The sequence below is a fragment of the Danio rerio genome, chromosome 3 (genome assembly GCF_052040795.2).
Source record: "Danio rerio strain M-AB ecotype USA chromosome 3, GRCz13ab, whole genome shotgun sequence".
Lineage (NCBI taxonomy): Eukaryota > Metazoa > Chordata > Actinopteri > Cypriniformes > Danionidae > Danio > Danio rerio.
The window spans coordinates 32,082,501-32,097,744 of NC_141023.1; the positions used below are offsets into that span (position 1 = coordinate 32,082,501).

At 36.0% G+C, this 15,244-nt stretch overlaps 4 protein-coding genes across 9 annotated transcripts in view; 3 read left to right on the forward strand and 1 right to left on the reverse strand.

Moving 5' to 3' along the window:
- The window catches only part of LOC100007086 (uncharacterized), a 4,620-nt gene extending 4,072 nt beyond the window's left edge, over positions 1 to 548 (forward strand). For both annotated transcript variants that reach the window (XR_015480973.1, XM_087244748.1), the window contains exons 5-6: positions 29 to 65; positions 153 to 548. Coding sequence is in view for 1 of the 2 variants with exons in the window: in XM_087244748.1 (XP_087100874.1) it covers positions 29 to 65; positions 153 to 213 (98 nt within the window). In the remaining variant the exon portion in view is untranslated. The remainder of the gene's footprint in view (positions 1 to 28; positions 66 to 152) is intronic.
- tbc1d10b (TBC1 domain family, member 10b) overlaps positions 1 to 15,244 on the forward strand; it is a 442,453-nt gene that overhangs the window by 174,767 nt on the left and 252,442 nt on the right. The gene's annotated exons all lie outside the window — the stretch shown is intronic.
- nosip (nitric oxide synthase interacting protein) lies at positions 2,179 to 5,966 on the forward strand. 3 transcript variants are annotated; one of them, XM_087242633.1, is made up of 10 exons: positions 2,179 to 2,414; positions 2,505 to 2,581; positions 2,686 to 2,791; positions 2,911 to 2,992; positions 3,837 to 3,972; positions 4,085 to 4,236; positions 4,605 to 4,721; positions 5,182 to 5,252; positions 5,373 to 5,481; positions 5,679 to 5,966. In XM_087242633.1, exons 2-10 carry the CDS (start codon positions 2,512 to 2,514, stop codon positions 5,748 to 5,750), a joined length of 915 nt encoding a protein of 304 aa, XP_087098759.1. In that variant the 5' UTR covers positions 2,179 to 2,414; positions 2,505 to 2,511; the 3' UTR covers positions 5,751 to 5,966.
- Positions 5,960 to 10,623, reverse strand: rcn3 (reticulocalbin 3, EF-hand calcium binding domain). 2 transcript variants are annotated; one of them, XM_087242470.1, is made up of 8 exons: positions 10,580 to 10,623; positions 9,992 to 10,213; positions 9,702 to 9,895; positions 9,406 to 9,578; positions 7,701 to 7,761; positions 7,503 to 7,594; positions 7,314 to 7,421; positions 5,960 to 6,133 (listed from the first exon to the last, which is right to left on the reverse strand). In XM_087242470.1, exons 2-8 carry the CDS (start codon positions 10,204 to 10,206, stop codon positions 6,029 to 6,031), a joined length of 948 nt encoding a protein of 315 aa, XP_087098596.1. In that variant the 5' UTR covers positions 10,207 to 10,213; positions 10,580 to 10,623; the 3' UTR covers positions 5,960 to 6,028.

Genomic DNA, 15,244 nt, shown 5'->3' on the forward strand with positions numbered 1-15,244 from the left:
ATTCCTTACTTTTTTTTTGCTCTCAAAGGTGGCTTTGTGGACTCAGTGTCTGGATCGATCTATAAGTAAGACAATGCTATCCTCAGAATAAACCTAAAATGTCACTTGTTGATATAATAATCATATAATGATTCTTCTTTTCTCTTATCCAGGACTGTCGCAGACGTCTTCAACGATGATGACGATAACGACGACGATGACGACGACAACTAAACCCACTTGTCACCACCACGTGGCCAAAAGAGGAACGTGCAATTGGGCGTTGCGTTTCACAGATGTTATTTACATTGTAGCGTTATGTTCACTGTCGTTAAGTTATTTTTCTCTTTTTATTGTAAACACATCACACGCTACAGTCTGGGCAATATATACATCCACGTAACAATTACATTGCCTTAAAATCAAATGTACTTAATTTAAGAACACCTTGAATTTCCCTTTTAAACAGTCTTGTTGTTATCATGGATTGTGATATGAAATGTAATTCCAAACCTCTCTGTGTTGCTTTGGCACTACTTATGGAATAAAATGATGGGACGTTTTATTTATGTCTATGTCCAATAATACTTTTTTGAAGACGATGATTTAACAGTGTAATATTAGACACCTTTCGAGAGTGTCCTTATGGGGTAAATATGTGTTTTTCCCTTTTCTTATTTCCAAATATGAGTTGCAACAACTTAATTTATGGCCTTAAAGTGGGAAGGGCTGTGTAAATATTTAATAATTTATCTTAATTCATCATTTAGATTGGGTATGTTATTATTAGTACTATAAATTTTAAGTTCTCTTGGATATAAAACAGCTACAAAAATAAGGGTAACGTCAAAGTTCATTTAAAGCGAGGTTTTAACGTAACTTACCTGTTGTAAGTTAGAGGTCATGGGAAAAAAAACTTCTTCGTAAAACATTAAATATAAAAGATTATAGTAGAAGAAGAGCTGGGTAAGAGAGAATGTGAAATAAGAAATATGTAAACTAATTAACATAACTTTAATTAACACAAATTTGGGCAGGTCAAATCTACAAAGACTTTACGTAACTATAACGTCAACGGTCGAATCTGTTTTGTTTTTAAATTGTTTGAATTTTGCCGCCCTTTAAGTCCTGGTGGGTTTTGATTGGATGAAGATAAGTGGTGGTATATTAGTAGCAAAGACTATAGAATAATATTAATAAGTAATAGTATTTTATATGTATGATAATGCACTATTATTATGGTAGTAGTAAGTGTAGTAGTTTAAGCAATAAAAAGTAAATAATAATGTGATTTTAATTAATAATAATTTTTTAATTTTATTATTATTATTATTATTATTATTATTATTATTATTATTATTGTTGTTGTTGTTGTTGTTGTTGTTGTTGTTGTTGTTGAGAAAAAAAAGATGTAAACACTTTCCTTACATTTATCGTTAGAGTTTTTGTGCTTGGTGAGAATTGTAAAAAAATACTTTCTACAGTGTAATGGACTGACGACTAGAGCTATAATATAATATAATATAATATAATATAATATAATATAATATAATATAATATAATATAATATAATATAATATAATATAATATAATATAATATAGGGCGAGGCAGTGGCGCAGTAGGTAGTGCTGTTGCCTCACAGCAAGAAGGTTGCTGGTTCGAACCTCGGCTCAGTTGGCGTTTCTGTGTGGAGTTTGCATGTTCTCCCTGCCTTTGTGTGGGTTTCCTCCGGGTGCTCCGGTTTCCCCCACAGTCCAAAGACATGCGGTACAGGTGAATTGGATAGGCTAAATTGCCCGTAGTGTATGATCGTGTGTGTGGATGTTTCCCAGAGATGGGTTGCGGCTGGAAAGGCATCCGCTGCGTAAAAACTTGCTGGATAAATTGGCGGTTCATTCCGCTGTGGCGGCCCCGGATTAATAAAGGGACTAAGCCGATAGGAAAATGAATGAAAGATATAATATAATATAGTTTTGTACAGTGTATATAACCAATGCATTTCAACAAAAATGTTTATGTGACTTGTGTTTGATAATTAACTTATTGCAATGAATTAACAATTTATCAATCAATTAAGTTAATAATTATATTACAATTTGTGGGTTATTCTGTCGGAAGCGGACTGCATGGGTAACTGTTAAGTCAATGAGCACGACGAGAATGTCAACTTTTATTTTGAAGTTTTTTTATGACGAACCAGAAAAAGGAGCAAAGGATCTTTTCCGGTTTACGACCATAGGAGGTAAACAGAAACATCTGCGCTTATTACTGCATTTATGAATCTGATACTATTAGCGTTATATATATTGTGTTTGGTGTTTGTGTTTTCTGGCTTGTAGCTTAACGTCTATGATGTTCGTTGTATAAATTTTCTTGTAACTGACGCTAACGTTTGTCCTGCTTGCTAACGAACTCACTAAACAAATTTTAATCAGTGGGTAGCGCGTTTTGATATTAACAGTATAATAATCTGTGTGCCGACTGTTTATCACCTTTATAAAACAGTGACGTTTCTTTTGTAAAGATTAAACATGACACGACATGGCAAGAACTGCACCGCGGGAGCCGTTTACACTTATCACGAGAAGAGGAAAGACACTGGTAAAGTATTATTTCTGTAGCCAACCATCCGTATCTGCTAATATGTCACATAATATGGCTGAAGTATGAAAGTAACAACATGTGCATCTCTCGTGGTTTTTCAGCGGCTTCGGGTTATGGGACACAGAGTGTGCGTTTGGGGAAGGATGCAATCAAAGATTTTGACTGCTGCTCTCTGTCCTTGCAGCCCTGCAGAGATCCTGTCCTAACGTACGAGATCCACATGTGATGCTGAAATAGTATTTTCTTGAAGTTATTTGAGTGAATAAATTGGATGTTCATTAAGTATCTGATTGATGTGTGTATGTGTTTATATTCTCTAACTGCAGTGAAGATGGATACTTGTATGAAAAAGAGGCCATTCTGCAGTACATCCTTCATCAGAAAACAGAAATTGCCAAGAAAATGAAGGTTTGAGCACTTTTGAAACATTTGATGTGCCTCTATTATGCTTCCCCCCTAATGTTACCTGTCAAGCTCTATTGTACCTGTTTATAAATGTTTAAGGCCTGAAAAGTTTTTCATTTTTTTTTTTTTTTTAAATTATCTTCTGAAAAGCAAGTAGTCAGCAACTTTAGTTTTACTATTCTGAAACTGATCTGTGTTGATTTAACAAAGTTTGAGTAAAGAAATGTGAGTCCTCAAATACTTCCCATTGTTGACATCATGTTAAGAAGATTTAGTTTTTAGGAAAAACATTTATTTTTGTGTGATTATGTTCTTTCATATAAACCCTCTTTGTAAATCAGTGAAGCTGTGAAGTGAATATCTTACATTGGATGTATACTTTGTTTTATTATGCGAGAATTGTAGTTTTTAGTCATTGAGTTAACAAATTAACATTTCTGCATCTGCTAACATTAGCACAGTTGCAATCTGTTCACCTCAATTTTTGTTGTCCCTGATCTTGAGTATTTTTGTTAATTTTGGTGTCGTTTTTTGCCACTAATCCTTGTTCGTTTTCAACCCTGCTTGACATTTAAGTTTGCTTTAAATGTGAAGAAAGTGTATCAATCTCTGTTGTTATCTTAGTGTTTCCCAACCCTGCTCCTGAAGGCACACCGACAGTACACATTTTCAACCTCTCTCTATTTAAACACACCTGAATCAACTGAGAAGAACTTTAGAAGAGACTCCAAAACCTGAAGATTATGGGTCAGATAAGGGAGACATCCAAAATTTGTACTGTTGGTGGGCCTCCAGGAAAAGGGTTACCACTGTGTTAACAGATACATCTATATGTTTTTAAATGCAGGCATATGAAAAGCAGAAACAGGCTCTGAAGAGTGAAGGCCAGCTGGAGTCCAAATCTGAGGAGCGAGAGAGAGCTGAGAAGTTCAAACAGAGAGAGAATAACATTGTCTCAAAACCAATTAACCCCTTTACTTCAGGTAATAAACTGAAAATGGCAACATGACACTTAGTCCTTCATGAAATGCACATGCTTCTCCCTGATTGTTTTTATTTATTTACTTTCTTTCTTACTTACTAAAATTCCTTTAGGTAAATCTAAAGATGAAGGAAACCAGAATGGCTCAACCAGCTCCTCCAGTACTGACACGTCATCAGGAGAGTCCAGTTCCTCTTCAGCTCTGCCCAGTTTCTGGATCCCCAGCCTCACACCAGAGGCCAAGCCCACATTGCTAAAGAAACCTGTAGGTCTATAGATCTGCCCCTTTTCCCCTCTGCCAGCCACGTGTACTTAGCTTTCAGTAGTCTCACATTATTCTTATTACACAAGAGATTGAAGTCAGGCTGCATGTTTCTGCCAAATGTTCTTTTGATCGGTCATGATGCCCTTGATTGGTTTGTTTGTCAAACTCACCTCCTGGTTTCTGCTCTCTATGTTCAGTAGCTTATTGTGTCATGCCTGGACTAGGGTAATATGGACTAATCAGGATATATACCCCAACAAAAACATTGGCAAATAGAGCCTAAATGATGTAGGATCAAGTTTTCTACATAACATGTCGCAATATGTACACAAATGTAAAACTGAAAAAACTATTCTAATATTTTTCAGTCAAAGACAGTGTCGTGCCCCATGTCAGGACGTCCCTTGAAGATGAGTGATTTGATTACAGTCCGTTTCACACCACTGGACCCCAGTTTGGACAGAGTGGCTCTTCTCACACGTCAAGTAAAGCATGAAGTCATCTCTCATCTTTCCTCTCTGTATTTTAGCCTTTATTTTAGGCATAGGCTGGATAAAAATTATGAAATATTATTTATAAATATGTTTAAAGAAAAGCATCCGTTTTTAAACTTAATATGTCGATTTGGTGCTCATCAAAAATTTATACTTATCAATGTTGAAAAAAAAAAACTCAGATTGACAGGTATTTGTTGATAATTGGTAATATATTTTTGAACATTAAAAATGTATTTCCTGTCACTTCTAATGTTTGTATAATGTATCTATTATAAAATATTTGTTGAAATATTATATGAATAATTTATCATTGCATACTATCAATCATTTTTTTATTTACTAACTATAAACACACTTTGGATGGTGGTGTGTGTAAACAGTTTGAATTGTATTACACCTTGTTTTTTTGCACAATGCAGAAAGTGAAATGTTTTCTGTGTTCATTAAGGACAGATATGTGTGTGCAGTAACCAAAGACACACTTGGAAACTCGGTGCCCTGTGCAGTTCTCAGACCCTCGTGAGTTTGAACTTTACACTGTTTATGCAACAATAATCCATGCGCATTTAAATAACATATTTTACACATCTAGTCCTTCCTCTCACTTTTAGTTTTTCTGTCTTTTTGTGTTTTTTCAAGTGGAGTCGTAGTCACTATGGAGTGTGTGGAGAAGCTCATAAAGAAAGACATGGTTGATCCAATAACTGGAGACAAACTGAAAGAAAAGGACATCATACCCATTCAGAGGGTGTGTATTAGTGAAATAATGTTTGACAAATGCATAAAGTCAGGCTTTTAACTCTTAACTGTCACATTTCCACAGGTTGGACACTTTTCAGTACTTTTTAAATATGTATTTATTTATATATGTCTTGACAAGCTGTGTAAAAAAATATATTTTCTGAGTGTAAACTCACTAACAGCACTGCATTTGTTCTTCGGCAGGGTGGGACTGGCTTCGCGGGCTCAGGAGTGGACCTCAAAGCTAAAGAGGCCAGACCCGTAATGCAAGCATAAATGTGAGGATTGGACAACGCTGTGATGCTGTAAATATTATCATTCATTCATTCTCCTGGATTTATTTTAGGTCATTTGTTGTTATTTCTTTAATAAGGGATCATTTTTGAATGGTATTTTTTTCCATGCCTGTAAAGAAGTTATCATGTCATATGTACACATTATGTAGTTGATTTTTTTTTGTTCAATAAATCTTTCATTTTACACACTTTAAAAGTGACACTTGTCTTATTTTATTAGTTTAAAGATACATTCATGTTTCTGTGTTAATAATAGGGTTAAAGTTCATCATGAACTTCTATCAGGGTCCCATAGTCAGTAATAGTGCTGACTTTAATGAAATCCAGTTTATCCATGATCTCATTGATAGAAAGACGACCATCCTGAGAATAAAAGCAAGGACACAGTAAAAATCTAGAAACTGCAGAAGCTTCAAAAATGATTCAGTTCTGAACAAGAATTACTTCATAAGCTTTTGGGATTAACCGTTACACCTCTCGTCATAATGCAGTACAATGACTTTGATGAAGACCACCATTAAACCCCACTCAAAACAATAATTAAAAAAACCAACATGGCTTTATTTAGATTTCACAGAGAGAAAAATGGTTCACCAGTACAGTGTCAGTCACTTTTGTCTCCTCCCACCCGCTGAATCCCACCCCTTTTTCCCTTACTATTGGAACTTGCTAATGTCTCCTCATCTGTGCTTTTTCATGTTATGTGTGAAATCACAGACCAGAAATGTGATCTTTATTTTGTAACAGTCAAAATCTCCCTAATTGAATACAAACGAAGCTGGACCTGTATTCAGTGCTGAATTCCTGAGAAGTGGAAGACGTAATATTGTTTGCTCAAGCAGTATAAGCAAGCTGGAGTGTCTTTTTATAAGGAATGCGAGTGTTTATGTCATGATACAAAGGACAAGTTTTAAAGCAATGGTACGGATAATGATGCCACCAATGGGAAACCAGGTGAGACCCAGCAACAGAATCCATTTCAGATATTGTTTTGTTTCCCATTTTCAATAGAAAAGTAATCTTCAATGTTGCTCAGAAGCATTGCTCAAAAGGTCCCATGTGTAATCACCTTTTTATCTAAATGACAATAAATAAAACTTGTATCTGTCTCAGTTAGATTCTTATCTTCATTGACCGAAAAGTCTAACCCTTGACTGAGGACCCTGGAAATGTTTCAAAACAGCAGGTAACGAAGATTGTCTGTCATTTTCTTATTCAATTTTCTATCCTCTGACCTACGCCCAAAATATACTGTCCTCCCCTCTACCCAGATATGCCAACATTAAAGCTCATCGTGTCTTTTGGTGAGATCCTCTCCGTAATTAGTCGCTTGGCTCCCAACAAACATGTTCCAGTTTTCCAGAATCTCCTTCTTTGTGATTTTGTCATCCTGGTTAGTCAATTACATCCATTGTGATTTCATTGCGAGTAAATTAAAAGAAAGACAAAAGGTAAAAATTAATAAAAAATTGATTGATTATTATTTGTATTCATGCATCATTAATGCCACCACCCGCATGTAGATCTGGAGAATGTGACTTACGTTGTCTTTATCGGTTTCATGAATGAGATGCCGGGCTTCATTATCAGCATGGTCGACTTCTGTCGGGAGGATCCAGTGCGATACTTCAGTGGCATCAAGGAAACCATCCTAACAGGACCAAACAAGCCATGAATTAAGAATAAGAGCCAGTAAAACAGTCCCAAATAGATTTCCTTTCCTAATGCATACCTTGTTCATGTCTCTGAACTCTGAAAATTGTTTCTTTTCTGTTGTGACCCAGTCTGGTTCAGTCTCTCCATCTTCAGGATTGTACATGTCCCCTACAGTCAGAAGGAACACCTGCATTTATTTTCAACATTTGGCCACAAAACATCAGATATAACTTAGGATTTCTTCCTTTCCAGGTAAATGTGTAGATTTATATACCAATGTATTCCTGCAGATCAATCTTGCCGTCCCCATTCTTGTCAATGTCTTCAATTGTTTCCTGCAACAAAGTTTACATAGATTTATCACAGTGTTTCAAGTCTACTTATCTGACATATGGCTGACAAAATATAGGAAACATATGCTACAGTAATTACTTTGAGTTTTGAACATTTTTAGGACTTGCTAATAATTTAATTAAACTACCCAATTTGTGGTAAGTTTAATACATTTCACTTGTTTGTGCAATAAGCATATCTGCTATACTGGATGGTCAGTATAAAATCAGTACCTTAATGATAAAATCACTTCTTAAAGAGTACACGGGTACATGTTTTAGCTAATAAATGTTGTGATATACAGTGCTCAGCATATAAGCATATATACAAATCTCTCTTTCAAATTTATATTTTTAATAGGAAGCTGTACAATATTATATTTGTGCATATACATTAGATTAGTCATTACTGAAGCCAAATCTGGAGCTTATCTAACAAAATAACTAACGATAACGCTCCAAAAACTAGTACACCCAAATTTATGTTACAGAAAAATATTAAATACAAATTTAAATTTATTATTTTATTGAATATTTCTGTTTAATAAATCTGTTTTGTTTAAATGCACCAAAATACATTTACTATATTCACTGAGAAATGGAGAGAAATATTCGTTTTCAAAATGGGGTTTACTAAATTATGCTGAGCACTATGAATATTGTGACCCTCCATTTGATTAGATTAACAATGGCAAAACTGTTTTATATTCTATTGTATATATTAATATTCAAATGTCTTACTCTGTGGTTAATTTATTAACTGAATTTCATCTCTTTTAGTAAAGCGGAAAATACGATCAACAACTAAAACATTAATCATGACTTTACAATGAGATTGAAGCAATGAGAATGAAACAAATCTTTTAAACACATGTAAAACACATATATTGTAATTTAAATCTACAGCTGCAAAGACATTTCAAATAGATAGTGTATTAAAAACATAAGAGTATTTTGAGTGTTGTCTTTCCAACGAAAGAAGACAAGTTGCAGAAGCAAAGGCAGATACGTCTCAAAAAGGTTGTGTATTTTTATCTACATTTGAAGTCAGAATTATTAAACCCCAAGTATTATTATTAAGTATTTTTATTATTTTTTCCCCAATTTTTGTTTATCAGAGAGACTATTTTGTTAACACATTTCTAAACCTAATATTTTTATAACTCATTTCTAATAACTGATTTATTGTATATGAAGACAGTAAATAATATTTTATTAGATATTTTTCAAGACATTTCTATACTGCTTAAAGTGACATTTAAAGGCTTAACTAGGTTAATTAGGTTAACTAGGCAGGTTAGGGTAATTTGGCAAGTTATTGTATATTAATGGTTTATTCTGTAAACAATAAAAATATAAATAGAGCGCTTAAAGGGGCTAATAATTTTGACCTTAAAATGATGTTTAAAAATGTTTAAACTGCTTTTATTCTTGCCAAAATAAAACAAATAGGGCTTTCTCCAGAAGAAAAAATATTATCAGACGCACTGTGAATATTTCCTTGCTCTGTTAAACATCATTTAGGAAATATTTAAAAAAGAAAAAAAATTCAAAGGCGGGCTAATAATTCTGACTTCAACTGTATATCTGTCCTTTTAATTTCTCCATCATTATATTCATCTATCTCTCCCTTTATTCAGACCTCACCTGAATCACAATGTCTCTCATAAAGTCAAACTCTTCTGGATGGAGGAAGGCAGTGAACTCTTCTCTGGTGGCGACACCATCCCCATCCCTGTCTGCAGACTTAAACCGCCTCTCATCTCTATTAAGCATGGATTTGTAGGTGGCTTTATCATCCACATCATCAAACTCTGTGTCTGCAATTAAATAACAAAGTCGATTAATATTCTTTGGTTCTACAGTGTTTTATAACCACACATGAACAGCTGTTTCTCATTAAACATCACCAGCTGCCACGCCTAAACGCAAAGCCTCATTACCTATATAATATCCATAGGTGGTGTTCTTGTACTCAATCCATCCGATCTTCCCATCCTTATTCTGGTCGTACTCATTCCAGTGCTTGTCCACGTTCTCCTCGATGTACCTCCTCTGCCTGTGCTTGATCCAGTGGTGTAACTCAGCATGACTGACGAAGCCATCCTTATCTGTGTCAATCTTATCCACAATCTTTCTGCATGGGGAATATATAAAAAAAATACAAAAGTAAGACACATGATGATTTAGTTTTCTCCTATTACTGCATTATTCTAACTTTTTTTTAGTGTACCCTAATCTGTCTTTGCTCTCCTCAGGGCTCAGCTGGTCAAAGGTCTTGGATTCCTCTTTCCCCAGGAAGGCCTCGTGGTCAAACTGGAAACCGTGGGCATCATCGTGAGGATGGTCACTGAGGTCTAGCTTATGATGTATACGCTTCTCCTGTGCTGGCACCGCAACCGAGAGCCCAGCAAACAGGGCAAGTGTCCCCAGAAAGAGCAGCTGCATATTCTCACTTTAAATGAGGTTAAGAGAGAGAGAACATTTTAAGAAATGCTTTCTGACCTGAAAAGTATGTTGCACACTAACTGAGAGTCATTGTACTTGAATGCAATGAAAGTTTGATGGTATTTTCATTCAATTTTAAACTAAATTTCAGAGCATTAACTTTTCATGTACACTATCTGAATAATAAGCATAGGTTTAAAACATGATCACAAATGCCAACAAGCAACTGCAAAAAAAAACATGTACAAACATAAGTTATTATTAGCAGTGATTTACTGCAGAATTAATGACTGATAAATGAACTACAATAAACAATTGACAATAGAGTTTAGATAAAAGATATTCGTAATATTTAAATGTAAAGATAACTTACCAAGCCAGCAGTGATTTCAGCTTGAGTACACTCAATCTTAACTTGAAGAGTACGCGTTGGCACTGTTCTTTAAAAGTGCACGTAAAAGTAGGCGGAGAAGCCACGTTACGTGCGCTCAGATATGCTTTATTGACACGAAAAAAGGCCAATCAGAAAGAGAGTTTGGGCGGGGCTAAGAAAATGTCAAGATTCTACTGGCTACGAAACGCCACGTTGACACGAGAACGCGCATCAGAGCGCCAGGAGCGCCTTGGCAAACTACGAAAAAACTTTTAAAAAGCTCATCAGCCTCCTGTCAGACAGAAATAAAGGATTAAGCGTTATTTAGAAACAAGCAACGTTACATCAAGATGTATGATTATAAATATTCCTTATGTAGCATGCAAAATGTTTCGTAATTTTTAAGATCATGTTAATATTCTACTTAGTGATGTTTTAAATTAGTCTACGTGTAATTTAGAGGGTAATACAGTGAATACTAAAAGTGTTGTGTGGGTCATTGCGAGTAATTGTTTTAATGCTGCAATTACAAATGTTATTTCATGGATATTTTATACGGGGTAAATACATTTCTCAGAATTTTCTAGAAGACTGGTCTGACGTGGTCATGTTTAAAAGCTTTTCCCCTTAGTATAGGGCTTAATCTTACAGACATTAACATGCATTTTTCTTATGTTTTCAGAAATAAACCACTACCCTATATATACTCTATAAAAGAGTTGAGAAAGCTTAAGCCAACATAACAAACATTTTCAATATTCACTCAATAAAGGGCTTAGTCCCTTTATTAAACCAGGGTCGCCACAGCGGAATGAACCGCCAACTTATCTAGTATATGTTTTACATTGTGGATGCCCTTCCTGCTGCAACCCATCATTGGGAAACACCCATACACACTCATTTACACACACGGACAATTTAGCTTACCTAATTCACCTATAGCGCATGAGTTTGGACTGTGGGGAAATTGGAACACCCGGAGGAAACCCACGTGAACGTGGAGAACATGCAAACTCCACACAGAAATGCCATCTGACACAGCTGGGACTCAAACCAGCAACTTTCTTGCTGTGAGGCGACAGTTTTACTCACTGTGCCACTGCACCGCCCCCACATTTTCAATAAAGAGGCTATATTTAACACCAGCACTGCAGAATATTACAGCTATTTTATTTTAGATTTAATATTTTAATCTTTACTCAATTGGTATAAAGGAAAAGGCAATGTGCAGAAAGATGCTATAAAATATTGCCCATATACAACTGCCTAAAATGTAAACACACATTTTCATTTTATTTACATCCATTTTGTTAAATTTTATTTATATTTGTTTATTATAAATCTTTCACTGCATTTAGAAAATGTTATTAAAGGCGTTATAATTATTAGGCACCTTTCTCCAAAGAGACATGCCATCGGAACATGATGTAACATATCGGCTTAATCTGCATATTTTTTATTTATTTTTTTAGGGGAAATCTTCAGAAATTATGCCATTGAACATGAACATGTATTAAACTGAGCTGAGAGTATGATTGTGTTATTCTTCAAAGCATAATCAAATTAAAACATTAAGATTGGCTTCAATAGCTCAGTGGTTAGCACTGTCGCCTTACAGCAAGACGGTCGCTGGTTCGAGCTCCAGCTAGACCAGATGACATTTCTGTGTGGAGTTTGCATGTTCTCCCTGTGTTTGCAAGGGTTTATTCCCGGTGCTCCCCCACAGCCCAAAGACATGCAGTGATGCAGTATAGGTGAATTGGGTAAACAAAATTAGCCGTAGTGTATGAGTGTTCGTGAGTGAAAATGGAAGAGTGTGCGGGTGTTTCCCAGTACTGGGTTGCAGCTAGAAGGGCGTCCGCTGCATATGCTGGAATAATTGGCGGTTCATTCCGCTGTGGGGACTCTAATAAATAAGGAGCTAAGTCTATGGAAAATGAATGAATGAATGAATGAATGAAATATTTAAAATATTTCAGTAAAAACACATGCGGGGGAAATTTACAACTAATCAAAAGCAGTAAGATTATTATTATTCGCTTTTATAAGTTGAATTAAATTGATCAAAATTGACTAAAAATATTTAAATCTTTATAAAAGATTTCATTTTAATATAAATGTTGATTTTTATTTTTTGGTCTATTCATTACAGAATTATAACAACTTTTTTTATTTTAGCAACAAAGAAATTAGTACTATTGATCAGATGATGCTTAAAACTGGAGTGATATAATTTTCATGATGGCATTTTAAAGTATCTAAATGTAACAGTTATTTAAAATTGCAAAAAAAAAATTCATTGTGTTTTTGTCTTCATTGTTTCATTGTGTTATGTGTGCTCAGATTGTGCACAATTCTTTTTTGTATTATTATAATTTTGCATCCAAATGCCATATTATGAGATGATTATGGCACTGGTATTAGCATCATCTATGGATGCTAGCACCAGTGCCACTTAGATGTGTCCAGTTATACCTCTTCAACTTTGTCGCCTCCTCATTCCGTTGTTTCTGGATCCCTCATCCTCCCTCACATCTTTTCACACAACTTTTCACACCTGCCCTCTTTCTTTACCTCTTTGTCTCTCTCCAGACATACACAGTGCATCGTCCCTCAGTCCTCACCCCTTTCTCTCTCTCTCTGTGTGTGTGTGTATGTATGTGTGTGTCCCCTCTCTTCTCTCTCTTTGCCTGTGGCTGTGTGTCTAGTACCATGGAGCAATTGAAGGTGACAGGGCCAGAGAGAGAGGAGGGGAGAGGGAGGACGTGGCACTCTGTAGCCCGAGGGCACACAACAACACACAGAGAGACAGAAAGAGAGAGAGGGAGATGGTAAAGGAAATGGGAGGGCAGAGACGACAAAATAAGGAAGAAGACAAGTGCTCGGGAACCAAACGGATGGCACAGAGTGATGGAGAGACTGTGGGTCTAATGAATTATTTGTAATTGATGCATTAACATCAATGCCTCCGCCGGATTTTGCCGTCACAGGCGGGATATCAAGTACAACACTTATTCCTTTACCACAGATACACGCACTCTCATACATGTACCTCGTGTTTTCTTTTTTTAAGGGCTTGATGTTAATTTGTCCCGGCATTGTTGCTATGGTGACCTCTCTTCCCCCTCCCCCCCAGCAGAGAGATAGAGAGGGTGACAGGGATGAACTAACAAGACACTGAAAAAATGTGCCCTGAAGGAGCGAGCGCTCACACACCAGCACACATAATAAACACGCACTCGCAACGTCACATGACACTAAATATTAGGCGCATTTTATTAGGCTCCGTTCTCATTCGCTTCACTTCTGGAACCGTTTCAAAGCGTTACTTGCATCCGAGATGCTCTTCGCCTGGCAACGCGCTTCATCCTCAGTCTGTTTTTACATGTCATTGTCTTTTCCCGTGAACACTGCGAACGAGTGACAAAGAGGGAGATGTAGGTATGGAGGGTGGGGTGATGAGGGGGGAGGCAGATGAGAGAGGAAGAGAGTGGAGGGTTTTGTCAACCGGAAATAAATAAAGCTGGCACCCTCCTTCTCCTCCGCCTCCTCTGTCTCTCTGTCTCTCTTTCTCGTGCCCTCCGTGTCCCCCTTCCTTGTTTTTTTCTACAAGGATACATCCATGGCCTCGTTATGTCTTCCCTTTTTCTCTCTTTCTGTTTCAGTTCGTCCGCTATCATGCGTGCACTGCACCAAACTCGTCGTGTTGTTGTCTGCGCCGCAACGGCGTCCGTTAACCTGATGCAGTTTGTCACATTAAAGGGTCACTTCACACAGAAATGAACATTTTGTCATCATTTACTCATCCTCGTGTCGGTCCAAACCTGGGTGATGTTGTTTCTTCTGGGATCGCAGTATGAGCTGTTTATCAGAATGTTCAAGCTGCACTTTCTCATGCAGTAATTGGCGCGAAATGTTAACAAAGATGCCATATAAGGAGAGCGGGGCACAAAGTAACACTTTTTGGTTTTGGCCAAATAATGAACAAAGTAATGGGGTTAGACAAGCCATTTGTTTTTTACCAACAAACCACAAGCCTCTCCTACAAATGAGCACTGGTTGTATGATCGCAAGTTATAAGCCAAAAGTGCCAGGAGTAAAAATGTTACTATTTACCCCACCTGTGGGGCAGGGTTAGGGAGAGGGTTCTTTGAAACACATTAAAAAGGCAGATTTTACACAATTAATTTAAATCTAGTTTATTTTAAATAGTAGTAATAATTCCTCAGTACTTAACTTCATTTATGTGTTTATTCTACATAGCACTGCATGTTTATATATTTATTTATTTGTCCATTGGATAAACACATTTGTAATTATTTGCATTATTATCCATTATTATACAATGCATTTATTTGCATTATTAGCAATAAAAATATTTTTTTCTATAAAGAAAACTCTATTTAAAACCATTTTATTTAAAAAGTTCTCAACTCGACACTCAAAATAAAAAAAATTAAAAAAGTTAGTTTAACTGGCGTCCCACATTGTGAGGCTTATTTGTACCATGCACCCTATTACAACTAACCCCGCTGTGTTGTGTTTTCCTCAAAACTGGCTAGCAGTCACTGTTTTTTACAACTTTCAAAATAACTCAATCTTTTATGCTAGAAGACAGTAATCACACCAATATAAGATTTTACTTACATATTTCCACAGATTTTG

Bases quoted from the DNA above. Each gene is read 5' to 3' on its own strand.
- nosip (XM_087242633.1), top strand. From the start codon at position 2,512: ATGACACGACATGGCAAGAACTGCACCGCGGGAGCCGTTTACACTTAT. The intron at 5,253-5,372 runs GTGAGTTTGAAC...TGTTTTTTCAAG, and splicing joins TGTGCAGTTCTCAGACCCTC to TGGAGTCGTAGTCACTATGG. The intron at 5,482-5,678 runs GTGTGTATTAGT...GTTCTTCGGCAG, and splicing joins ACATCATACCCATTCAGAGG to GGTGGGACTGGCTTCGCGGG.
- rcn3 (XM_087242470.1), bottom strand. From the start codon at position 10,206: ATGCAGCTGCTCTTTCTGGGGACACTTGCCCTGTTTGCTGGGCTCTCG. The intron at 9,896-9,991 runs GTACACTAAAAA...TTCCCCATGCAG, and splicing joins GAGAGCAAAGACAGATTAGG to AAAGATTGTGGATAAGATTG. The intron at 6,134-7,313 runs GTAAGTCACATT...TTTTATTCTCAG, and splicing joins ATGAAACCGATAAAGACAAC to GATGGTCGTCTTTCTATCAA.